Below are 25,864 nucleotides of genomic sequence, written 5' to 3' on the forward strand. Positions count from 1 at the left end.
CTGTTCCAGAGGACTCATGGCCAAGGATCATAGGTTTCTTCACAATGAAATCGCCAATTCTGCCATTGACAAGATAATGAATGTCCGATCCACAGATTCCTACACATCCCATTTCGAGAAGCACCTCTATAAAACATTATAATATCTTTTATTATAATATATTTCCAACTTACTAAAATATAGAAAGGAACATCTACCTTTAAAATTCTTTTTGATCCAAATTGTCAGTATTATGATAAATTTAATTGATAATCGCAAAACAGACTTTCATATTTCTTTATCTCACTTCATAATTTTAATGTATCTGTTTTTGTTCATCAAAAGATTAATATCGAAAATTTAAGATTATTGTAAATTTTTCTAACTTAGATTAAAATATACGCGCAAAACGCTCAACAGTTTTAAATTGAAATTAATCTTCTTAATTTATCAGTATGTATCTGGAATAGCATTGCGTATAATACTTCGACAAGCGTCATCGCATGTATTAATAGATATCGATGTAAATTGATTCACAACAAATTGTTATACAATCGGATAAAAAATTCTTCTTTTACATTTTCAATATAAACTGAATTTTTATGGAATTTTCCTCTGTAATAAAAAATAATATTATCTAATAAATGTTGATTAATTCACTAATACATTTTTTTATTAAGAACAGTATCATTTATTAATTATATTTATTAGTAATACATTTATTAGTAATACATTTTTTAATAATATACATTATTGGAATCTTTTTGTGATGTGTTTTTTATCAAAGTTAATTAAAAAATAGTAAATATTGATTGATAAAAAAGGCATCTCTTACCATTGTCTTCTGGTTCCTCGATAATCGTGTTTTCCTACAACAGGAAAAATTATCTAAATTTAATCACAAATATATTGAACAAATATAATTTGACATTGCTGTGTATACAATAATAATAAAACAATTTACAAAATTTGACATTCTAGAAATTGGCATAGAATAGACTGCTGTTTCAATTTTGCACTTATCTTTTATGAAATAAAAGTACTGAGAAAAGTAATGAGAAAAAGTTAAAAAAATTCCATATGGCAAATAATATGTGTGGCAAAAAAGAAATTGTTGTTTAATGCAGATACTTAAATGATTTAAAAGGTCAATCCGTTAATATGGAGGGACATCTATAATCGATTTACAAAGCTGCAGTCTCACGTGAAGTTACATTTAAGAATCAAGATCAACAAGTAATTATAAAAATAATAATCTGAATGTATATATATATATATATATATATTAACAAATTTGAATTATGCGAATTATGCTAGTAAAAAAGTTTATAATCTTATATTTACTATATCGTATTAAATAAGAAAAAAAATTGTTTGCAGTTTTTGTTTACTCAAAAAAAAAAGTTCTTTTTTTTATTTTTTGTGTTATACTTTTACAAAAAACTTTTAAAAAATTGATAAAGATTTATTTTTATAAAATTACTAGTTTTTTATTTTCAAAATACAAAATTTTCTTATTGAAAAATGTAATTTTTTTATATTATTTTTTTGCTTACATAAAACAAAATTAAAGAAAAATGACAAGAAAGCACATTAGTCTGTTCCTAATTTTTGAAATTCAATGTTTCGATAAAAAAAAGAAGCCATTCTTTGTTACTTGCTTCAAAAAAAAACATAAATTAAAAACTGATTTATGTAGTATTTCAAAAGATAAATACATCTATAAGATCGAGTGTAATTTATTTATTTTTTAATTTTCCCTTAAAAACATAATTTCATAATTCTGAAACCTGTAAAATAATATGTAACAAACTAAGACATCTGTGGAGTACGATTTTTTAAGAACAGCTTTTGGTATTATTTTAGGAATTATTTTACATTTCATATCAGACATACGTTTCAGTTTGCCGCAAATTTTACAGGATTCAAGATTACCAAATTATTCTGTTTGTATGGATTTAAAAAATAAATATGTATCAATGTATGCAAGAATTAATTCATTGCATATCATTTCCTTTGACGTCGTACAACCAATACGGCGCCTCGAGATAATCGAATCTTAATTTGATAATTAAAAAAAAATTAGGTATAACATATTACTATAATCTACTATATTAACAAAATTATAGTACATAAATGTGCTAACTCGGCTAACTGATTATATTAAATAAATTATAAATTTTTCATTTTCTTTACAACAGTTGGTAAAATATAATTTATTTTTTAATTATATTTTTATTTTTTAATTATGAATCTTACTTGATCCTTTTTATCTATTAAGTACAAATTAAGCTAATAAAAGTTTGTAGCTTAATCGAAATAATAAGAGTGCATTCGATTCGAATATGAGCAAGCGCAGTTGTGCAAGTTCAATATGCTTCCGCAACGTGGTACTAACCAGGCGTAAATCGTTGATGCCATATAGTACAGCAGAGAGATTGTCCTTAGCCATGATTTTTCAATGGAAATTCGAAACAAGTTAGTCTTTAGCCGTGATCCGTTTGTGTCACTTCTGAATATCTTGATAAGCACAACGCACGAGGGACTCGACGTTCAAGAGAGAACTTGCTGCTATATATACACGCGTCACAATTATACGTATGTGCTTGGAGCTATCAATGTGGCCTTATTATCGCCTGCTAGGCCATTTATTTCGCCACCACCACTCTCAACATTCTTCGCGGCGCGAATTTATTGAACAGTCCAATTTGTTCATATATTTCACAACTGTACCATCAACCGTTGACAATGCCGTCTCAGAAACACGTTGTTCGGAACAAATCGATTTATACCGTACATGGAGTCCTACTTTTCCTTCTTATTATCAATCAGCCGTATGTCCATAGCTCGCGTGTTGTATTTTGTATTACGACAGCGAAATGTGTATACGCAATAGAGAAGACAAAACAAAACATACATAAAATATCCTCTCTTGATGATACACCAAGTGTAATGACTATTACATATACTATTATACTATTATATATAAACTATTATATATAAACTATTATATATAAACTATTTTACCTTGAGCACTATTATCAATATAATTGAATATTAATGCAGGACATTTTATAGTTTGAAAATATATCCTAATAGTTTAATTTAAACATAGAAATTCCAGAGATTCAGATTTTTCCCAATTTTTGATAGACAGATTCGTTATTACAATTTGATCTAAATCTAAAATTTTCTAAAGCCGGTATTCATAGTTGGTTTACTTTAAAATCGTCTTAAATAATGTCTGAAGATGCTAACAAAACAGCCATCTGATTGATTCATGATATCTTTTTGACTATATTTAAAACGTACTTATCCTAAATATAAAATCCGATTATGAATACAGCCTTAAATAAACTTTCATATAACATCAGGTTTCTTCAGAATTTTATTTTCTAACTTTCTAAAATTTCTCTTATAGTTCTTTCTAATTAAAAAATATAATGAAATCCTTTCTCTTAAGACATCGAACCAATCGAAGAATTTGAGAAATACCTTTTCTAAATATAAATATGGGATAAAAATTTCCGATCTTAGGAAAAAAATCGTTCTTAAGAAGCGACAGTTCAACTTTGAGTGCGAAAGGAGCATTTCTCTGTAGAGAAAAGCATTCATGGTTGAACTGTCGGAAATCCTTTTGCACTCAAGATTTGGATCAAATTGTAATAACGAATCTATCAAAAATTGAGAAAAATCTGAACCTCTGGAATTTCTATGTTTAAATTAAATTATCAGGACATGTTTCAAACTACAAAAAGTCCTGCATTAATATTCAATTATATTGATAATAGTGCTCAAGGTAAAATTATTCATTAATAATAGATTTTATGTACACTCACCGACTGAGTTGCAACATTTTTTTTAAAGGGTTTTAGAATGCAGTCTGCTCACTGAGCGATTGGTTCTTACTTAATCCGTAAGTAAAAACCAATCGCTCGGTGAATAGACTATATTCCGAAAACTATAGAAAAAAATATGTTGCAACTTTTTAGTCAGTGAAGAATTGGCATGTACAACCAGTTACAAAAAGGTTGCAACACTTTTTTCTCGATAAGTTTCGGAATGCAGTTTGCTCAACGAACGATTGGTTCTTATTCAAGGATCCACAAATAAGAATCAATCGCTTGGCAAATCAATATTATATTGACTTATAGGAGAGAATGTTCTAAATCGAACCATATTCCAAATAGGATCTTGTTAATTTAAACGAATATGATTAAGCAGATTTACGTACTATTTATAATAAAGTCCTTATAAGACACCGAACATATGGCAGTAGTTAGACAGTTCTCTGTCATAACGTTCATAGACGCAAATATGTATTTTTAACTATCGTGCAAAAATTTTTTTAAAAAGAAAATTTTTTTTAAAAAAGAAAATCTTTGTAAATCATTATTTAATATTAAAAATTTGAAAGGAAATTGATTTAAGATAATTAAAGAATGTAGAAAAAATATCAAGCGTTTTGTGATCACTTTTGCTATTTATTAAATTTATAAAATATTAGTAAATAGCTATTAAAATATTAATAAAAAGCTATTTAATAAAATTTGTTCTAAAAGTTCGAAAGAATCCATGTTCAAATCGGACCTCTCTTTGGGTGTCCAAATCGGACTTACAGTACAGTAGATAATAACAGGCATTTGTCCATTGGATCCTGATGTTTTCCAAAAAATTGACTTCCTGTCCAGCAACTGATCGGCCAATCAACATAGCGAGATAAAAGTAAATTTGGATGAAACACTACAATTTATTTGTCCACTTCCAAAAGCGCCTTCACGTAAAAATACCGATTGGGGACGAAAACCGGGAAAAGCAACTATTTTAAATGATGATGCTGCGATTGAAACTATTGCTATAGAGGAAACAACAAAATAAATGCATCAACTAAAAAAAAAACGCAAACGAGATCAAGAAACATTAAAAAGCCAAGTAATTCATCGAAAAAAGAAGATTCGCCACAATCTTGTAATACTGGTAATCGACTGATCAGATCTAATCTAAGGAACACTAAATCAATCAAAAATATCATGAGATTCATCAGATTCATATTAATTGAATTTTTTATTAATTTCAATTCTAATAATATAAACTGTCAGTAATTTTTTTCTGAATAAAATTTTTATGTTTAACTATTAAATTGCTCATTTTTTTGCTCAATACTAACAAAAATAAATTAAAATCTTATAAGTTTCTATCTAATAGTCCATAAAAATAGGAAGGTCTGATTTGGAACCAATAGTTCCAAATCGAATTCGAAAAACCGTTTATTTTTCATTATAGTTCAACACAAGTGAGAGATACATCAAAACAATTTGAAATAAAAATGAAAGGAATTAAATGATCTTTTTGGAATTTTTGGTTTTATGATCGGCGTTTTTGGTTTTATGATCGGACTTTATTTACGCCTTGTAGAGAGCAAAAATTGCAAATAGGTCCGATTTAGATCATCTCTATCGATTCTTCTCTACCTATTTGCAATTACATCATAGTTATTATAAATACTACAAAATTACTCAATTAAAGCAATGAAATATATGATTAATTCTTGAAATAAAACTGCTTTCTATATTTTTGTTTTTTGTTGGATTCATCTTTAGAGGATTACATTTTTCTCTAATCTATTTTTAATGTATTTTTTTCCTAAGATGACAAATATTCAATTTTAAAAACACTTTTATTTCTCATAAATATATATCTATTTATCTTTATATATTAAAGTTTGAAAGGATCAGAATAATAAACAAGATTATTAAATAAATTGTTTGCATTATGTTACATATAAAATAAAATAAAAATAATGTAGAAAAATAACCACATTCATGCATATATGTATGTATTGTAATGAAACTATTTACAAAAATATTTTGTTAATGATATATGTAATAAATGACTTACAATAACTTGTACTTTATTCCCAACCCCAAATTCCCGTTGATTCTTTAATTGTAGCCCTATTATCTCTTCGTATCCTCGTTACTGTGCTTGCTTCTCCTTTAGCAAGTGCTCTCTTTGCCAGACTTCTCTCGCGTTTGTCAAGTGCTAACTTTGTTCTCTTTTTTATCACATCTGGTGCAATTGTAGCAGCTGTTGAAACACTTCGTATACTTCGTGTATCATCATAAAAACGTACTGCTTCGTTTTCCACATTTGATGATAAATCATACAATGTAAAATCATCATGTTTTTCATTGACTATTACATTTTCTATTGTTACATTTCCATTATTTCGATTACATTCATTTTCCATATTATTACTTTGCTTATCGGGACATAGCACCATAGATATTTTCTTCAAATGTTCATCATCATTATTCAATACTGAAACTCTTGTTGAAGCATTAAATTCTTCTTTTACAACAATTTCGTTTTGAAGCTGTAAATCTTTTAATTGACATTTCAAATCCTCAATATTATCAACACAATTCTCATATATTTCTTCCTCACTGTCCTCACTATCCTCGTTGTCTTTTTCTTCTTTATAATCAATACCATTTTCTGTTAAAAAAGTATCAATTTCTTTTTCTATTTGCTTTGCAAAGCCACTGGCTTTGACTTCAGCATCTATGCTGTCTTCACGTCTAAAATGAATAAAACATTAATTTGTTAAATCAATACAAAATATAATAATTAAGATATAATACAGAAGATATACTGTACTTTTCAATTACTTACGATATATCTTGAAAAGTTGGATATAATTCGCTCTCATATCCAAATCGTCTCTTAAAGAAATCACGGATACAATTCACATCTCTTTCAAAGTACGCTTCTGCATTCTCGTGTTCTGTAGAAACCATCTGAGGAAAATCAATGATAACAGGCTTGCCATCGTCTTTGATCATTATGTTAAATTCATTGAAATCTCCATGTATAACACCATGATTTGCCAGTCTAACAATCAAATCCATGAGCTCGTCGTACAATGCTTCAACATTGTCTACTTCATTTATATTACACCTAAATAGGACAATATAAATAAGATACTATATAGGTGTTTTAGACTTCTATAGATATTACTTTCTGTACAGAAGCTATGCATTATTAAAGTTAATGCCAATAGTTTGATACAGTATTAGAGGATTGCTCCTCGTCTTGAAGCAAACTGCAATATTCATGAATGATATTTTAATAATGGATGTTGACTCAGGATAATTCATAAAACATACAGTTTCTATATAAAAAATATTATATATAATCAAATAAGATTTAATCAATAATCAAATATTAGTAAACATACAAAGGTCCACCTTCAACCAGCTCCATAACAACGCAATGCCTGTTAAAGTCAATTGGTTTTGGCACAGGAAAACCTCTATCCAGAAGTGCTTTCATATATGCAAATTCTCTAGTTGCAGAGATTCTTGACAAGTATAACCAAGATGCAGAATGTCTGTGCTGATGATAATCTCTTTTTCCTTTAATGTTTCGAAAGCATGTTCTACCCAATCTATGTAACTTTAGACAAAGCGAAGTCTGTTCTTCATTGGCAACAATGTAAATGTTAGATTCCTTGCCAACACCAATCTGATTACCAAAGGAACGGATTGTTCCTCTTTGTGTTAAAACTTTTAAGGCTAAATAATCATAACCAGCATTCGTCAAACGATAACCGTCATCTAAAAATTTATTATGTTTCAGATATATTTTTAATAAATTTATGATCACATATAAATTTCAATGCCTTACATCGTTTGCCTCGTTCATAACTGAGCAATTTATGCTTGCACATTTCTTTTAATAATTTATGAACTCCACCGTAACGTAGATTTGCTATTTGTGTGGCAAGTAGTGCAGGTACGAGTTCATGATTTTTCATACCCATTTCAATCTAAAATATGAAAAATTAAAATTATTACAATTAGAAAAAAGAAAAATAAAGACATATATAGATATATAGATATACAGATCCTATAAAAATTTATTTTTTAATAATCATACATATATTTTTATACGAATATACAAGCAAATACAAAAATTCATACCGCTGTCAGAACACGAAAATCTTCCGGAGTTAAATATCGTAATATTTTAACGTCCAATTTTCCCATATTAGATAACTGTATGGAGGATTTATATAACGCAAATACGGTTTTTTTCTTAAAATATCAAACTTTTTAACTTATTTCTATCTTCATCGGATCTGAATTGGTATACACGTGTAATCTTTAACCTAAAATTACCAGTACTACCATATGCTTAGTTGTTCAATAACATTTTCCACTGAAAAAACTGATGCAACACCAGCGCTGTACTAGATTTTATCTGATTGGTATATTCTATTAGATCCTAAAATATAAATTGGCTGCGTTCAGCAGAACGTTTATTTTACAACTGTTGGAAGTTTTCTTCGCACTAATTGAGTTATGCTTTTAGATCAAAAGGAATGATTCTATCTCAGCAGAGAATCATAAAACGATTGCAAAACTATTGTGTTCTGGTGAACGAAACCAACCAAATGAAAAAAGAACATTCAATGAGCGGTTGCGTATGGTGGAATAATTCCACCAGAGAGAAACCTGAGAGAGGTTGCCAGTTTTTTCCTGTTATCACCGAAATCATCCGTACATTACCGCCAGTACATCCATTTTCAATTTGAGAACTACGTGATTACATACATTTTCTGACACTATCGATAAAATTGTATCGTCGAAACTAGATGTGATTCGTCTTTGTACTAATCCTCAAGACAGAAGCGTGTCAACTATCCCTCCTATGAACACGTATGCCTTCCAAGCGAGTGCACACAGTGCGACACACAGTGATCACGTCATCTTTGTTTAACATTGACAAACAACAAGGATGTAACGATTCATTGTGCACACCGTATCATTTGTGTCGCTTGTTGGAAGGCATACATTTACTTCCGACGATACAATTTTATCGATAGTGTCAGAAAATGTAGTCACGTAGTTCTCAAACTAAAAATGGATGTACTGGCAGTAGTGTATGGGTGATTTCGACGATAACAGGAAGAAGATCGGCAATGACCTCTCTTAAGTTTCTCTCTGATTCCATCATGGATGTACCCAATTGATCAGCTTTCTCTGCTGAACGCAAAATTCATGTCTGTTCATAATGACGCATAATGACGTAGCGGCAATGTCAGCATTGTAAGCAACAATATAAAGCCGGCCATTGAAAAAACAGACTGTTTGAAGTGATGCAGTTTATTTCTCAGTAGTTTGTTTCGTCAATAACTATGAATTTTCAAAAAATTTTACATTTCTTTTATGTTATTTATCTCAATATAATTTATTGCTATTACAAATTTACAATGGTGGATTATAATAAGAAGGAAGATGATAAAACAACGACGCTGATAGGATCGGCCTGTAAACAGACTACAAAGTGCTCAAGCTTATGCTTTTGTCATAACTTTCTTCAAGAATTACTCCAGAGTGACCATGAAAAGTTTTTTGGAGCATACAGAATGTGGCCTGAGCAGTTCGATTTACTAGTAAATTTGCTTCATCCTCATTTTAAGAAGAACATCTTAAAACCTTCTCTTCCTACAGAGCTACGTCTAGCTGTCACTTTGTTGTAAATAAAATTAATGTACTTTAATTTTATTTCACCATTTTCTTTGAAATAATCTTATCATGATTATTGCAGATACTTATCCCAGGGTGATAACGCTAAGTTAAAACACGCAGAATTTGGGATAGACAAGTCAACTGTTCATAAAATAGTGAATGAAACTTGTTGGACGATTTGGACAACTTTACAACCAATTGTTTTAAAACCTCCTAGTAAAGAGGATTGGATAGCCATCAGTGAAGATTTCATGAAAAAGTGGCAATTTCCAAATTGTCTAGGAGCATTAGATGGACGTTATATGACAATTCAAGCTCCACCCAATTCTGGATCAGCATTCTATAATTACAAACAATGGCTGCGTTCAGCAGAAAAACCGTGAGTACTCAATGATTTTTTAATTATTGCCTTTAATTCTTCAATGAATCTAAGTGCAGGAATCAATAATATTAAAGAATCATTGAGCAGTTATTGATTAACTTTTTTTATTGCAGCCAATTTTTCAATATGATATTACTTGCCGTTTGCGATGCAACATATAAATTTACATGGGTCAATATTGAGCAACGTGGTGAGTATATTTATTTATCCTTTAATTTTATTATCTGTAATTATCACGATCCATTTCCAGGTTCTATAAGTGATGATAGAGTATGGGCAAATACTAAACTTGCAAGTTCTGTGGCTGCAGGTGATTTACTCTTACCAGATCCTATTCTACTTCCAGGGACAAATACTCCTTTTCCCTTTATTTTTGTTGGTGATGAAGCTTTCCCTCTATCGACGCATATGATGCGACCCTATCCTCGCGAAAAGCTGACTGATGATATGAGGATCTTTAATTATCGCTTATCACGTGTACGACGCACAATAGAGAATGCTTTTGGAATTTTGACTGCGCGATGGCGTATCTTGCACAAACCTCTTTATATGTCAATAACCAACTGCGAAAATGTGTTGAAAGCCCTCGTCTGTCTACACAATTTTATTATGCTTGGAGAAGAACATGAGTCTATAAACAATCGTCAGTATTGTACAACAGATTTAATTGATATCGAGAAACAAGATGGTGGGATTAGGGAAGGACAATGGAGGCAGCACTTTTCCCCACATTTTATTGAACTAGGCCGAATGGATGCTAACCATTCTATAGCGGATGCAGATTCCATAGCAAAGGAAATGAGAAATACTCTTAAGGAATACTTTATCTCTTCAACTGATAAAACTCAAGCTCTATGGCAATACTAATATACATTCAAAGGAGCTATTATCAATTCTCCTAAGTGATATAATTTCTAAGTTTACAAAATTGTAACTCTGACAAATAATTACTCTGCGTTTTTATATTGTTTAGTCAATTAGTATTTTTCTTGTATTTTATTATACATATACATCTTTATTTTTACTTTTTTATTATAATAACTTAAAATTTATTTTAATCCTAATCTGTGAATTTTATTTTTTTATATTGATTCGTTATTGATGTTACTTTTATAATATTTTGATTGTTGTTCTTTATACATTTATAATTTTTTCTGCGATTCTGTTTACGATATCAATGATGAGTTACTTTCATTTTTAAATTTTAAAATACAGTTTACGACTTATAGACTGATTTATTTATCATTTATTTATTATTAATATGTAGTTAGTATAATTAATTAGTACAGACTTGATCTTCCAACTGTCTGTGAATAATGTATTTATAATTTTCTGGAAGTGACTCTCAATGGCCAAAGAATGACAAATTTATAACTCGGTATATCTCTTCTATACTGTTCCAAAGAAGGCATAAATATGAACCGCAACATGTATAAAATAAACATGTATAGTTTAATTAAATGTATTAAATTATTAATTATCTCTATGTATATCAATTCTCACGCTTGATTCCTTTTATTTTACTATTTTGATTATAAGAAAATCTTATTTTTTCTGATTTCTAAGTTTATTATACAGAAAGTGTCAAGACCATTAGGAACAATCTTTAAGGGATTGTAAATTTTATCTAAAGGAACAACTTTTATTAAGGAACTTGTGTTCTTTGAGCTTGTATGTCACATTCTATGCATTAAAAAATTGAGAATTGTAAACGAAAGATTATAATTCATACAGTCAGAACAGATTAAAATTAAAATTATCTGACTAGTCAAATTCTAATCTCTAGTTTGCAATCTAGACTTCGTTACATCACACGTAACTGCCTATTAAAACCCGATGTTCACAATGTTAGAAATCGATCCAAGATCTCGGACAGAGAAAAAATTAACAAATCACATTTAAACAATTTGATCACATGACCATTGCGATTGATCAATTCTTTCTTCATCCGAGGTCGGACCGATTTCTAGCATCGTGGACACAAGGCTTAATAAGTCCAGATCTATAATAGGCATTTTAAGCTTTAAGTCGTAAGAAATTGATCAACTCCAGTCGAATGCGAGAAGAATAATTGATTGTGATTCATCCATTCCTTATGGCTTAAGGTTTAAAAATCTATTGTAGATTCGGATTAACTGGTTAAGTAATTCAAAATGCTTGTAAGAAGAGACTCTCTTTCGTACTTCTAGGACGTATTATATCCCGTTTATAAATAAATTATAATTTTTGAACAAATAATCTTATTGACTTTTACTTTGACTTGTTTCAAAGAAGAAGGTTCAAATCTGATACTAACGAGAATCTGCGAATAATTTATCGCGAAAAATATTTATTCATAAAATGAACCAATCAAAATCCTTCCTTTCCATAAAATAAAAGACTCTGATTGGTTGATTTTCTTATGTTTCATACATTTATATGTATGATTGTGCAATGATTTGTACTTCAGCTTTAACGCTGTATGTAAATGCTTCATTAATCAATCAGAAAGAAGAATTTTATGAATTGACCAATCAAAGCATATTTCAAAACGTTTGCGGCATGAAGTAGATAGCACACCGAGTTGTCGACTCGACAGAAGTTGCTGACGCTCGAAAGAGTCGATTGGCCGACCATCGTTTCTCGGGGTTCGACATTACTCGATGACTCGACGGCAGTGAAGGGAAAAAAAAAACCCAAACACAAATCGGTGCGTTGAACTCTCGTGCGTAATGTTGAGCTGTTGCGAGTTCCTACAAGCAGTGTGATAGTTGTGTGTAATGCATATGCGTGCGTGTGTCAGACAGTGCATGCCAAAATTATGAAAACGCGTTCATGCGCCGCCGATGTAATGAAGTGCTGAATCTACCCAATTCGGCCGTTCTCGTAGGCAATGGGCAGAGCCGGCGTGTTCGCGATTATTACGTACGTCTGAAAATTCAACCATCTCAGGTCCCGGCACGCAGGTACGTCAACCGGAGTCAATCGGAATGCGGTGGATGCCAAAGAGCAGTTTTGTGTATAATTTTGCCTGATTCCACTTCATTCCACTTGATTCTCGACGTTCATGCCGCGCGGCACGTCGTTCCCCCGCATAATACACTACAAATTATTTACGAGACAGAGTGTGATATCAGCAAGGTTATACGAGTATATTGTGTTATATCGCCAATAACCGTCAGACGAGACGTACTCACTTATTTCCTCCCTCCCGTGACTTCCACCCGTCAAATTCTAGAGAATTTGCAGAATGTTGTGACGTTCGTTTGATCGTGCTAATACAGCGGTGATGTTCGGACTTTGCAATCGGTATTTTAAGTCATGATTAAGCGGAATATAATTTCCAAGCACGTCTGCATTTGCAAAAATTCGAGGCTGCTCGACACACTCGGTTCTCGTTATCGCAAGCGTCGGCTATCTGTTCAAGGGTCGCATTGTGAGTCATGTTGTGTGAACTAATTTTAATTTTGCAATTCTTCGAGTCACATATCTCTAGTGGCAATTCAGCCGATCATACGATCCGATGTATGTATGTATGTACGTGCGGCAATGTTGCGTGTGTATGTGCGTATGCATTAATGCGTGTTGTGTGACGATTGAAGGCCGGATTAATTTTGCTGCGAAGTTTGAAAATAATATTCTCGTTATTTATTGAACACGATTGGGTAATTTAGGTTAATGAGAACTGTCACTATTACGAAACGCGATCTCTGAAATTCCATAGCAGTCGCATAGCAAGTGTATATAAGTATATTTACATTTTATATAAAACGAGAAAATTATCATTCTTTCAGTTGTCTATCGTATATTATTTATGCTTTCCAGGGAATAACTTTCCTTAGGCTAAGACACGTGAAAACTAAACTTTTTGTATGTTGTGTGTTCATGTACATGCATATATACATAATTTTCACTTTTCACTTTTCCACTCTAGAGAAAAAGTTACATGATTGCTATTCAGCAAGAGATATAACACAGTGAATATTATATCCTTGTGGTTTATCAATATTAAACAGTTTTTTATTGAAAAAAAATAAGGAGTTGCTTTGGGATCAAGCTCATCCTGTCAATATATTATAATACATACTTGAACTTACATTGAAGCTGAATTATAATTAGTGATAAATGTAGAATAGATTTATAATAGTAAACGACATGGTATCATTTAAAATTAAAATTGGAATGGATTATTCTAAACTGAGATAAAAAATATTAACTTGAATCTATCTTAATTTATCAATATTCTGTATCAATATTCTATTCAATATATTGATATATTATTAAGATAGATTTTGCAGCTTAATATTTTTTTATATAGCCAGATAAACTTTTATTTTTTTACTTACTTTACTTTTTGGAGCTTTTATAACTTATATAATTCTATTATTCATCCTGTAGCTTAAAACTACTCCAAGAAATTTCATCATTATGTGTTAAACAAACAATGTTAAACAAAGATGAAGTGATTTATTGTGTCATCTGTGTATCTTGCTGGAAAGCACCAATGTTCTAAATTTCCTAGAATTAGCGATGTTACTTAATTATTAATTATTAAATATTTTTTTATAATTTGCAGGAATAATGTTGAACAGTATAACAAAACACATTTTGCACTGCTGTCTGCTGCTTGTAGTCATATTAGTATTTGAATTTGTATCTGGAGGCCTTCGATGGAATATGGAAAAGAAGGAAGAAATCGATCCATGGACAAGATATGGCATTATCGGTGCAATTACTTTGTACCTGTTACGCACAGTGACGTTTCTTTCCTTGCCACAAGTGTTATTCAATTTTATAGGATTAACAATATACAATGCATTCCCTGATAAAGTAATTTTGAAAGGCTCACCTCTGCTTGCACCATTTATCTGTATAAGAATAGTAACTCGCGGGGATTATCCACAATTAGTAAAGACGAATGTGAAGAGAAATTTAGATAAATGCATAGAGGCTGGTCTCGAAAACTTCCAAATAGAAGTAGTGAGTGATAAGCCAATAGGATTAACGCCGCATCGCAGGGTGCGAGAAGTTGTCGTCCCACCGAAATATCGCACAAGTAGTGGTGCCTTATTTAAAGCTCGTGCTTTGCAATACTGCCTCGAAAGCTCGGTAAATGAATTGGCTGATCACGATTGGATTGTTCATCTTGATGAAGAGACTTTGATGACTGAAAATTCTGTTCGCGGCATATTGAACTTTGTACTGGATGGCAAACACCAATTTGGTCAAGGGTTGATCACGTATGCTAATGAGGATGTTGTTAATTGGATTACGACCTTGGCCGATAGCTTCAGAGTAGCAGATGATATGGGAAAGCTAAGATTACAGTTCACCATGTTTCACAAGCCATTTTTTAGCATGAAAGGATCTTATGTTATCACACAGGTAATTACTAATAATTTCTAATCATTACAAATTTATAAATTGTAGAAGATGGTACATCATCTTTTTTACACACACACACACACACACACACACACACGCGCGCGCGCGCGCGCGCGCGCGCGCGTTGCTTTTAATTATATATAATAAAAATGCATATATATATATATATATATATATCATCACTTAACATATTAAAATAGTGACATATTTACAAATACGTCTATTTTGTGTTTTATTTTTATATTAGGTTAGGTTTTTCTATGAATATGTATTTCAGATGGGAGCAGAAAAACACGTTTCGTTTAATAATGGATTAGATGGATCCGTTGCAGAAGATTGTTTCTTTGCAATGAAGGCATTTTCTCAGGGATATACGTTCAATTTTGTGGATGGCGAAATGTGGGAAAAATCGCCGTTTTCTCTGTGGGATTTTGTACAGCAGAGAAAAAGATGGCTGCAAGGTATATTACTTGTTGTGCATTCCAAAGCGATTCCATTGAGAAAGAAATTGTTGCTGGGTATTTCGTGTTACTCATGGGTAACGATGCCTCTTTCCACTTCTAACATTGTTTTGGCTGGATTGTGTCCGATCACTTGTCCGCCGTTGATCGACTTTCTTTGCGCGTTTATCGGTGCAGTAAATATCTATATGTATGTGTTTGGAGTAGTTAAATCGTTCTCCTTATATCGTTTCGGTGTTGCCCGATTTATGCTGTGTATATGCGGTGCATTATCCACTATTCCATTCAATATAATAATTGAGAATGTTGCCGTGATATGGGGTTTGTTTGGTAAGAAACACAAGTTCTATGTCGTTAACAAGGAGCACAGGCCGCCATTAACCGTATGATGCGTCATCAGTTTAGAACTATTATCTAACTGGTATATACTTAGCAACAGAGTAATGTTTCCATTGTGCACGTGCATAATTAGTACCTGTAAATTTACATAGGAAACTATCACTGTCATAAATAAAATATTTATAACTAGTATTACATGAGAATTACAAGATTCCTAAGACAGATTGATTAATCAATTTCAAAACAAGCATAAATAAAATGTGTAATGTATACAGCAATAGGTAGATGCAGTATTAGAAACGTATTTTACATTGGCATTAAAACATTGCCAATTTTGTTGAAAGTATTAATATGTCAAAAATATATTTATGTCAATATCATATTCTCATAGTGCAAATTATACAGGTCATATACTTTGATCTCATAAATGTCGTGTGAATGAGTAGCATTCGTTAAGTTACATACATATCATTTTACATGTTCCTTTGCATGCATCCATTTTCTTATCGTATTCAGATATATTTTATTTTTGCCATATCATAATTTCTTTTTAATATTCACTTAATATTTCACGAAATCTTACATTACTGTATACAATAATTTTATATTAATAACGATGTCCGAAATGTTTACTTCAAACATTTTCTATTTTTTAAAAATAGTAATAAGTTATTTAAATGCATAATTCGGGAAACTGTGATAAATTTTGCTTTTCTATAAAAAATTAAAATTTTTCATTATAAATTTGATACAAAAACATTTAAAAAATGATGTCTAAAGCGAGTCGCAAAATATTTCATTATCTTGATATCGAAGTATACAATATACAATAATTTTGTTATTTTGAATACTTTTAATTAATGACAAAGCATAACAGTATATTTATATCATCGATATAAATATATATTGTACTTAATAAGATTAATTGTTTTACAAGATGATATGAAAATCCTTAAAAAATATAACAACATGTATTACATGTTACAGTTCAACAACAACATGTATTACAATTCTTGATAAAATAGAAAAATTATTTCCTATAATTAACTTAATATTTTTTAAAGATTCTGGAAATATTGTGGGAAAGATATAAATTTTAATGGAAAGACAAATATAAAAATCCAAATTAATTTTGTGATATCTATTAAATTAAATATTAATTATTAAATTGCCATATTCTTAAAATTTAATAATCATAAGGCGATATTCAAAATTGTTCTTATATTTAAAATCTTATATTTAAAATTAAGAAATTTTAAAATATCACCCATTACAAGATCGTATTAACATCTTAGGACATTACATAAAACGATTAAAATAATAACGGATTATGAATATCGGTTCTTAATAGAAAATGTGAATCCAATGTTAAATTTTTTAAATAATGTTTTGTTATGCATAAAGTTTTACTTCTTGTGCAAATAAAAGGAATTACATGTGAAAAGATACACACACACACACACACACACACACACACACACACACCAAAATATTATAGCAAATAAATTCTAAAAAAAAATTAATTATATTTACTATTTTTAAAAATAGCTGGTCTGTCCATGAGTCGCGCATCGACAATGTTAGTGATCGCGCGTGATGACTCACGGATAGCCGTTTCTATAATCGTAATTTGTAATTAGTCAGTTTTAAACTTTCTATTTTTAGGACTACGACTCGGAATGAAAAAATATTCTTTAACTTATTTTTTTCTATCTAACTTTCTTGCTATAGTATTTTGATTCGCGAATTTTAAAACACTCTCTATGTACATAATATAATCATTTTGTTACAATTATATGTACATGTCTATGAAACATTTTGTATCACATTTATATTAATTCATCTTTTAAATAATTTTTTAAATGGCTTTTTAACTTACTTAATTTACTAAACAAATTAAAGCTTCCTAAAGTTTTGTATGTTAATATAAATCATATAATGTTCATTTTTCAGAACTCTATAAATATATATTTTACGATTTTTAATACAAAAATAGATTGTTTTAAGAATAACAAAGCAATACATTTAGTAAGACTTATAATATCTAGTCAAGAAAATGTAAAGCACGTGAAATTTCCATCATAATGCATGTATAAATTAAAATAAATTTTTATTAGCACTATTTAGTGCGGTGAGATATTATTTTTAAATATTGTGTTCAAATAAAAAAAGAATGATGCTTCTGCAGATATTTTAAAAAGGTTTTTCACTTTTTACTAATTACATTTTAATGAAATTTTACACACTTGTATAGATCAGAATATTAGTTGATTAATGCAATTTAAAATTCTTATGTTCGATACTTAGAAATGTGTTTATGCTAATGTATTAACATTGTAATATTGATATTATGAACAGGGCCGTCGCTAACGTATAAAGCGCCTTTGTGCAAAGGGAATTTTGCGGTTTCTCTTAATATTTTTATTTATCAATTTTTTAAATAAGTTTTTTTCTTTAAATAACTTTATATTTATAATATTTTTAGAAAAAATGCAATTTTTTTATATTTTTGTTCTAAGATATTGTAAGATATTATTTTTTAGAGCGGAATTATAAAAATGAAAGTTATTGTTTAAAGTTCATAGAGTTAAAGTTCAATTTTTCATTTTTCACGTTTTCACCCTAGGGAAAATATTACAATCAAATGTTACAATGATCAATATCAATAGTGAATTAAAATGAATCTGTACTGAAAGATTTTAATAGTGTTGCGATTTTATAATAGCGATTTTAAAAGAAATTAAATCTGACAGAAGTGAGCATATGCAATTGCAGTTACAGGAATAAAGAATTGATTTTTTTTAAATTTAATTTAACACTCCTCCCTCTTATAAATGCGCATTTGTGCACTTTTTTGCGACGCCCTAATTGCAAAGATTTACAACTTATATAATAATATTATGTATGGCACATTCTCCATGTAATTATCTTTTATTATAAAGTAGTAACTACTATTACATATAATATTGTATAATCATAGATTCATGTATTACATTACGCTATGTAGGTTGTAAGATATTCGCATATATGAAGTGTTTTTAAGTATTTTATTTTGTTGTGTCAGTGAATAATGAAGTCGCACACTAGTCTCGTATCTCAGCCATTTATTTCATTATTCTAACAGCGATATCAGTTTATAAATTGAAAATAATAAATATTAATGTACACTAAAGTATAAAATTTATATCAATTCAAGAAATAAATATCAGGATTTTTCAAACTCGATGGATTGGATGAATCTATTCTTTTTTTATTCTTAAATATTATTTCGAAAGACCATGACAAATAAATAAAAGGAATTTGCAAATTTGTAAAATAGTTTTAAAGTTGGTTAAAAATGTTTAACTTATATTTCATCTTGGTGTAAAAAAATTCATATCTATCATCATCATGCAATTATGAGTTTGAAAATTTCTGAATCACGTCTGAATTAAGTGTGGATTAAATTGAATGAAGCAACAATATGTCTTTTTTGTTATGCGAAGAATAATAAGAACAATTTGTATCACGTAAACAACAGTATAATTGTATTTAGTATTATTCTATGTAATCTTATGTAATTATTATCATTTATGTAAACTGTCAATTTGTCTTTTATCAGATACAATTTTATTTTTGTCACACATATACATACATGTAATAATTAATCAATGCATCTTAAGAGACCAGTGATTAAACCAGTGATTGAATTATGTTACATAAAATTTTTCATATCATGTAGCGTACTATATTAGACAAAGAAATTTGCAGTTATCAAAATCATAATCATTATGAAATTCTGAATTGTTATGATAATTGCAATTGATGTAATAAGAATAATATTAAGAATCTTGAATGACATATGATATTAAAAAAATAAAAAAGAAAATTTGAAGTAAAAATTACTTCACAATAAATATCTATCTTTTTCATTCTCAAATTTATAAAACTCCATTTGTAATCTTCCTCGTTATCCCGTCTAATATTTGGTATCTTAAATTCTCGATCTAAATCTTTTTTTCTTTCTTATTTTTTATTTCTTATAACTATTCTTACAACAATTTGTATTCAATGAAGCAACGTACTTCAAGAATAGTGATTTAAACAAACACATGGCGTATTTATACAAACAATGTTTGATATATTTATTACTTAATTGTAATATCAACAAAAGTACAGAATAGTTTTATATAAAAGAATAATATTGAAAAATGAAATATTTTTCAATAATATTATTATAATATATTATTAACAATACAACAAAATGTTATCGCTTTTTATATACACATGATTTTAACGTAATTGCAGGAAGATTTTTTCTTTTCATGCTTATATCTTCGTTTTTTTTAAAATCCATAAAATAAAACAGGTTATGAGACAAGTCTTTCCATGTATTTTTAAAACCATAATGGCGTAGTAGTCTTATAAAATCTTTTACATCCTCGAATCTGCTCTCAACTTCGGCTATTTTCAAGATCCCACTAAATTGATTGAAATAAAAATAATTAATTCTTACTGCCATAAGCAGTATAAAAATAATTAATTCTTACTGCCTTACTGTCAATCAAGAATACCATTACTACTTACTTATTTTTAAGAACCCTGTTAGCTTCTATTATATAATCATTAAGATTAGATCCCATTAAAGAAAGACAAAACACGACAACGTGGATGCTGTTCATTAATAATGGAGTATGAGCCATATCACAAGCTTTCACTTCATCATTTAGAGCAATGAAATCAAATGAATGTACTGTATGAGGAACAGAAGCTGCGAGCCGGGCTTCACCACATCCAAAATCAGCGATTACATTGTCCGTTGGCCTGCAATTATAATTAAGGCATTATTAGACATTCACACTTGCATAAATTTCATTTAAGATTAAGAGATAAATACAATTTTTTAATTGATGATATTATAACATCCAGTGGATTTATCGGCCATTGTTCAATTTGCTGTTTATATCCTGCATGATAAGCCATAAAACTATCAGGGTCTTTTTGAAAATAATGTTTAGATTGTAAACTGTCATTATTGTACAATGTTTCATTTATAAATCTGAATCTGGATGCTTTTAACTGCATTTGCATTCTATCTCTCAAAGTAGGTTTTTTATCTCTTAGAGTAGATTGTGCAACTTTCGTTACTTGTGATTTATTTTCGAGCATTTTTTTTAAATATTTGATATTTATTTTATGTTTGTCCAGTTTTAATATATCAGATTGTATCTGCTGTGTTTCTACTTTAGTTGATATCTGTTTCATATTCTCTTCATTGTTCCCTTCAATTAATTTTCTCATCATAAACTTAAGATTTTTTATCTCCATTTGTAACTTTTTAACCTTTTCTTCTTTTTTTTTAATATTTTTGCTTCCATTATCTTCTGAAGAATCTTCATCGATTTCCACGTCTTCATAATTATCTCTCACAGTATCCTTATTTGTACGATTAAGATTCATGTCCTGTTTTCGTTTTTTATTTTTCTCATATTTTATTTTAATATTTGAATTATTTTGTATTTTTTGAGATACTTTTAATATTTTTTTCTTATCATCGTTTGAATATTTCGTTGAAGCATCTGAGTTTTCTGTATATTTTGCATCAAGTTTATTTTTAGAATCACGTTTTTTTCTTTTATTATTTTGCATATTTGCAAACATATCTTTTGCTATTCTATTAGATACACTTAATTTCTTTAAATTATATTTTTTCTTATCCTTTGGATATTTTGTCAGACCATCTGAGTTTTCTGTATATTTTATTGCATCAAGTTCATTTTTAGAATCACGTAGTTTTTTCTTTTTACTTTTTTGCATATTTGTAAATACATCCTTTGCTATCTCATTAGATGCACTTAGTTTCTTTATATTTTTATTATCCTTTGGATATTTAGTTAGAAAATCTGAATTTTCTGTATAGTTTGCGTTAAGTTTATTTTTAAAATCATGTGATTTTTTCCTTTTATTACTTTGCATATTTGTATCCTTGCCTATTGTGTTAGATATATTTAGTTTCTTTAAGTTATTTTCATTATTTTTTGGATATTTTGTTGAGGAAAAATTTTTTGCATCAAATTTATTCTTAGAACTATGCAATTTTTTCCTTTTATTATTTTGCGTATTTGTAAATATATTTTTTACTATTTCATTGGATGCACTTAGTTTCTTTAAATTATTTTTATCCATATTATTCAATAATTGTATATTAGTTTTCTTTTTTCTTCGATTTCGTTTCTAAAACAAAATTTAAAAAGGATCTTGTTTATATCATAAATTCAAAATATAAAGTAAAGGAACTAAAGACATTTGTTAAACATCACATTATGTTTAAGAAATTAACAAAAACTCGATTACTTTCACGATGGATATTTTCGTACTTGGTACAGCAGGCATTTGTACGTTCTGCAGAGTTTTTTTTAATTTTGCCATTATTTTATCAAGTTAAAAGAATCAAAATTGTTTATCGCAAACTATTCACTAAATACTAGAGAAAAGAACTACAACATGTGTTACTATTCTGTAGAAGTAGACGATTAAATGTCATCCGAGAGGCGAGAATACCGATCACTCTGATCAGAGTCAACTTGCCAACTGGTGTCATTATTAGACACTAGCATCCCTAAATTACCTAAATATAGAAGACATTATTATATATTATCTTCTCTACTATCGATAAAAGCTTTTATTAGAAATTCATATAATATAGCAATTAATAAATATTAATTTTAAAAAATAGTGAAATCTCCTTACATTATTTGTAAAGAATATAGCAAATCGACAATTTGAAAACTGTAAAAATAATAAAAAAATATTAATTGGAAAGTTATCTTATGATAGACGATAACTTACCAGTTATTTAATACATATAAATAGTTTTGGCCTTTAAGTTCAGAGGTGCTAGTGTTTAATTTTCAATATGGCGACATCCATATAATGGATCACGTTTTCGGTGCTCTCAATACAGTATCTATTCAAGAGAGCAGTCGTCCAAATATTTTTCTTCTTTTAAATACTGTCCTGGCCGAATCAGCTCTGATCCAAAGGGGCTATTTTATGCCGAAGAAGATCACACTTTAAATGTAACAATTTTTCGAGTAATGCAAACAGACAAGTATTGTATATCAGAACAAGTATCCTGTCTAACTATAGTTTCTTCGTGAAACTATTGGAATTAAGAATTCTCACAGTGTTCGTCGCCAAAATCTTGACAATTTACTGATCCATACGCCAGTGAATTATTGTGAATACAAGACCATGAATGCGAAAATGTGTAAAAAGGATGTTCTACAAGCCGTTATTCTTGCGGATGATTTCACAACAAGATTAAATCCAGTGCAAAATATATTTCCAAGCATTCTAATGCCCGTGATAAATATACCACTTCTCGATTACATGATAGAAACATTGATAAAGTCGAAGATACAAGAGGTATTCCTTTATTGCAGCAGTCACATAGATCAGCTAAAAAAATATACTGACGAAAGGATTTACAAAGACGTTACAATCTCTTTGATCATTTCCGATGGCTGCAGATCACTCGGAGATGCTTTGCGAGATATTGATACAAAAGGATGGATCAGAGGATATTTTATACTGATTCGTGGGAACACCTTTACCAATACAGATCTTAAAACTTTATTCAATATTCATCGTATGAAAGCCGAGAAGGATAAGGGAGCAACTATGACTATGGTATTACGGAACTTTGGTTCAATGAAAGATTCTTATCTCAATGAGGAAGCGTCTCTAGTTGTGTCAGACAAAAGCACTAATAAAATTCTGTATTACACTAAATTGAAGAATAGTGAGAAAAAAGTAAAGCTGGAATTAAATTGGTTTCTTGATCATAATGAAGTAGAAATTAATTCTTGTTACTTGGATACTCATATCTACTTGTGTTCACCATCTGTTTTGCCACTCTTTGCTGATAATTTTGACTTTCAAGTAAGTAAATTGCTTTTTGTTTAAAATATCAATAGAATTATCTTATAATATTAACATAATTATATTCAATTACGCAATAAAGAAACAAATATAATTTACTATTCTTATGTTTTTAGACTATGGATGATTTTATTCGCGGAGTATTGATGAATGAGGAGATTTTGGACTCAAGGATTTATTGGCAGCAATTAAATACAGAGGATTATGCTCTGCCAATTACCTCGTGGAAGGCTCATCATATACTCACTCAGGATGTTTTGCGTAGACATAGTTTTCCTCTTGCACCAGATGCTATGCCGTTATTGAAAAACTTTATATGTATGCCGCGGAGTACGTATAAACACGAAACTGCTACTTTTGCTAAAGGTTGTTTATTAGAAAAAGACTGTATTCTTGGATCTAATAGTTCATTAGGAAATAAAACTAAAGTTGCGAGATCTGTGATCGCAGACAATTGCATCATAGGTAGTAATGTTAATATAGATAATTCTTACGTTTTTTCAAACGTTAGAATTAAAGACAATTGCACTATTAAGAGTAGTATCTTATTTCCGAATTGTATTGTTAGATATCGTAGCCAAATAGATGGATGTATATTGTGTTCTGGAGTTGACATTGCTGCTCGCAGTCAATACGTTGATACCATTATCGAATCTACATCTTCTGGTATATCTGAGATCAAAATGTCGGATCTCGAGGCTGAGGATGGATTTTTGTACTTTAAAAATGCTGAAGTAATTGATTGTGACGACTGCTCCTCAGAATCGTCTAGTAACGAAGAAGTTCTGGAATGTGATTCTCAAATTCCAGACGACACGAATATGTTCTTATCCGAAGTTATCGATAGTCTGTTACGTGGTTATCAGGATAAGCTCAATTGCGAGAATTTAATTCTAGAAATCAACTCGTCGAGGTATGCGTACAATGTTACCATCCGCGAGGTGACGTATAATGTCATCAAAGCGATTCTCAGTCTGCCATTACACTATCTTTCCGAAACGAAGACTACCGTTACTAATCAGAATTATCAAAAGAATCTGAAAATTATGATAACTTATTTTAATACTATTATTCAGAATTATATTAAGAATGAAAACGCGCAAGAAGATTGTTTGCGTGCTATAGAAGATATTGTTAATACAACCGACGAGTTACTGCCGTACGCGCAACACCTGTTGCATCAATTTTACGATCGCGACATACTATCTGAAGAAAAGATTTTAGAATGGTATGAGTCTACTGACGAAAATTCGGACACGCATCATACAAAACTAAAGAATGCCGTTCAGCCATTCATTAAATGGTTGCGAGAAGCAGAAGAAGATTCTTCTGGGAGTGATAATTAATTTTTTCTATTAAAAAAAAAATTGTTACTTAAGATAAAAAAAGATTTTTAAATGTAAGAGAACATATATAGGAGTGTCTCCTCGTATAAGTAGCTATTAAATTAAACGGTTAAATTAAATGGATCATTTAGAAAAATTATCTGTATGCATTTTTATACAATAAAATAAATAATATTTCGATAAAAGTTGTAGCGTTTGTTCTAACGAATACAGCAATATACAGTATAACAAAATTTTTTTACAAATTATATAAATTATTATCAGTTTAAAGTTTGCAGGCGATTATTATTTTTTCAATTTTGGTCTTGTAATGCCAACTTATAGCTTCTACATTGATAATTGACTATATACATGATCAGATTATATGTAACACAATCAACATAGTCAATCACATAGATAATTTTTCTTAGTGTTCACAGTGTTTACAACAGAGTTAGAACTATTTAATTTAATATATTTATTGTGTTTGTATCTTTTAACAAGATAAAAAAAGAATTATTATTTAAAGCATAATTATATTTATATAAATGTAAG

At 29.5% G+C, this 25,864-nt stretch overlaps 6 protein-coding genes across 8 annotated transcripts in view; 3 read left to right on the forward strand and 3 right to left on the reverse strand.

Moving 5' to 3' along the window:
• LOC108688662 (sorbitol dehydrogenase-like) overlaps window positions 1-2,879 on the reverse strand; it is a 6,860-nt gene extending 3,981 nt beyond the window's left edge. The window contains exons 1-3 of the mRNA XM_018194997.1: window positions 2,378-2,879; window positions 815-848; window positions 1-126 (exon numbers count right to left, since the gene is read on the reverse strand). Of these exons, the coding sequence (XP_018050486.1) occupies window positions 1-126; window positions 815-848; window positions 2,378-2,431 (214 nt within the window). The 5' untranslated portion in view covers window positions 2,432-2,879. The remainder of the gene's footprint in view (window positions 127-814; window positions 849-2,377) is intronic.
• Window positions 2,880-5,890: 3,011 nt separating this feature from the next.
• Window positions 5,891-8,157, reverse strand: LOC108689559 (serine/threonine-protein kinase rio2). Its single transcript, XM_018196378.1, has 5 exons — window positions 7,965-8,157; window positions 7,669-7,810; window positions 7,220-7,598; window positions 6,655-6,939; window positions 5,891-6,560 (listed from the first exon to the last, which is right to left on the reverse strand). The coding sequence occupies exons 1-5, from the start codon at window positions 8,028-8,030 to the stop codon at window positions 5,891-5,893; spliced, it is 1,542 nt and encodes a 513-aa protein (XP_018051867.1). The 5' UTR covers window positions 8,031-8,157.
• A 767-nt stretch (window positions 8,158-8,924) lies between these two features.
• LOC108688439 lies at window positions 8,925-10,764 on the forward strand. The gene is made up of 4 exons (XM_018194705.1): window positions 8,925-9,522; window positions 9,595-9,894; window positions 10,011-10,087; window positions 10,148-10,764. The coding sequence occupies exons 1-4, from the start codon at window positions 9,182-9,184 to the stop codon at window positions 10,762-10,764; spliced, it is 1,335 nt and encodes a 444-aa protein (XP_018050194.1). The 5' UTR covers window positions 8,925-9,181.
• A 1,749-nt stretch (window positions 10,765-12,513) lies between these two features.
• On the forward strand, window positions 12,514-16,343 carry LOC108689113 (beta-1,4-mannosyltransferase egh). Of its 3 annotated transcripts, none has more exons than XM_018195764.1 (3): window positions 12,514-12,586; window positions 14,453-15,261; window positions 15,539-16,343. In XM_018195764.1, exons 2-3 carry the CDS (start codon window positions 14,458-14,460, stop codon window positions 16,109-16,111), a joined length of 1,377 nt encoding a protein of 458 aa, XP_018051253.1. In that variant the 5' UTR covers window positions 12,514-12,586; window positions 14,453-14,457; the 3' UTR covers window positions 16,112-16,343. The 3 variants fall into 3 exon arrangements, with proteins under 3 accessions (XP_018051253.1, XP_018051246.1, XP_018051241.1); XM_018195757.1 differs by lacking the exon at window positions 12,514-12,586 and adding an exon at window positions 12,780-12,842; XM_018195752.1 differs by lacking the exon at window positions 12,514-12,586 and adding an exon at window positions 13,250-13,312.
• A 3,964-nt stretch (window positions 16,344-20,307) lies between these two features.
• Window positions 20,308-22,621, reverse strand: LOC108690973 (ribosomal RNA-processing protein 8-like). The gene is made up of 4 exons (XM_018198543.1): window positions 22,395-22,621; window positions 20,938-22,274; window positions 20,628-20,864; window positions 20,308-20,521 (listed from the first exon to the last, which is right to left on the reverse strand). The coding sequence occupies exons 1-4, from the start codon at window positions 22,467-22,469 to the stop codon at window positions 20,308-20,310; spliced, it is 1,863 nt and encodes a 620-aa protein (XP_018054032.1). The 5' UTR covers window positions 22,470-22,621.
• A 348-nt stretch (window positions 22,622-22,969) lies between these two features.
• LOC108690968 (translation initiation factor eIF-2B subunit epsilon) lies at window positions 22,970-25,414 on the forward strand. Its single transcript, XM_018198530.1, has 2 exons — window positions 22,970-23,984; window positions 24,101-25,414. The coding sequence occupies exons 1-2, from the start codon at window positions 23,295-23,297 to the stop codon at window positions 25,328-25,330; spliced, it is 1,920 nt and encodes a 639-aa protein (XP_018054019.1). The 5' UTR covers window positions 22,970-23,294; the 3' UTR covers window positions 25,331-25,414.
• Window positions 25,415-25,864: the final 450 nt, after the last annotated feature.

This window comes from Atta colombica, unplaced genomic scaffold (genome assembly GCF_001594045.1).
Source record: "Atta colombica isolate Treedump-2 unplaced genomic scaffold, Acol1.0 scaffold105, whole genome shotgun sequence".
NCBI lineage: Eukaryota > Metazoa > Arthropoda > Insecta > Hymenoptera > Formicidae > Atta > Atta colombica.

What these genes read in the sequence shown, in the direction of transcription:
- LOC108689559 (XM_018196378.1), bottom strand. Translation starts at nt 8,030, where the DNA reads ATGGGAAAATTGGACGTTAAAATATTACGATATTTAACTCCGGAAGAT. An exon ending in ATTTTCGTGTTCTGACAGCG is followed by an intron (nt 7,811 to 7,964) that starts GTATGAATTTTT and finishes TTCATATTTTAG; the next exon opens with ATTGAAATGGGTATGAAAAA. An exon ending in CTGGTTGAAGGTGGACCTTT is followed by an intron (nt 6,940 to 7,219) that starts GTATGTTTACTA and finishes TGTCCTATTTAG; the next exon opens with GTGTAATATAAATGAAGTAG.
- LOC108688439 (XM_018194705.1), top strand. Translation starts at nt 9,182, where the DNA reads ATGAATTTTCAAAAAATTTTACATTTCTTTTATGTTATTTATCTCAAT. An exon ending in CTGCGTTCAGCAGAAAAACC is followed by an intron (nt 9,895 to 10,010) that starts GTGAGTACTCAA and finishes TTTTTATTGCAG; the next exon opens with CCAATTTTTCAATATGATAT. An exon ending in GGTCAATATTGAGCAACGTG is followed by an intron (nt 10,088 to 10,147) that starts GTGAGTATATTT and finishes ATCCATTTCCAG; the next exon opens with GTTCTATAAGTGATGATAGA.
- LOC108689113 (XM_018195764.1), top strand. Translation starts at nt 14,458, where the DNA reads ATGTTGAACAGTATAACAAAACACATTTTGCACTGCTGTCTGCTGCTT. An exon ending in GATCTTATGTTATCACACAG is followed by an intron (nt 15,262 to 15,538) that starts GTAATTACTAAT and finishes TATGTATTTCAG; the next exon opens with ATGGGAGCAGAAAAACACGT.
- LOC108690973 (XM_018198543.1), bottom strand. Translation starts at nt 22,469, where the DNA reads ATGGCAAAATTAAAAAAAACTCTGCAGAACGTACAAATGCCTGCTGTA. An exon ending in ATATCATCAATTAAAAAATT is followed by an intron (nt 20,865 to 20,937) that starts GTATTTATCTCT and finishes TTATAATTGCAG; the next exon opens with GCCAACGGACAATGTAATCG. An exon ending in AACAGGGTTCTTAAAAATAA is followed by an intron (nt 20,522 to 20,627) that starts GTAAGTAGTAAT and finishes CAATCAATTTAG; the next exon opens with TGGGATCTTGAAAATAGCCG.
- LOC108690968 (XM_018198530.1), top strand. Translation starts at nt 23,295, where the DNA reads ATGAATGCGAAAATGTGTAAAAAGGATGTTCTACAAGCCGTTATTCTT. An exon ending in CTGATAATTTTGACTTTCAA is followed by an intron (nt 23,985 to 24,100) that starts GTAAGTAAATTG and finishes TTATGTTTTTAG; the next exon opens with ACTATGGATGATTTTATTCG.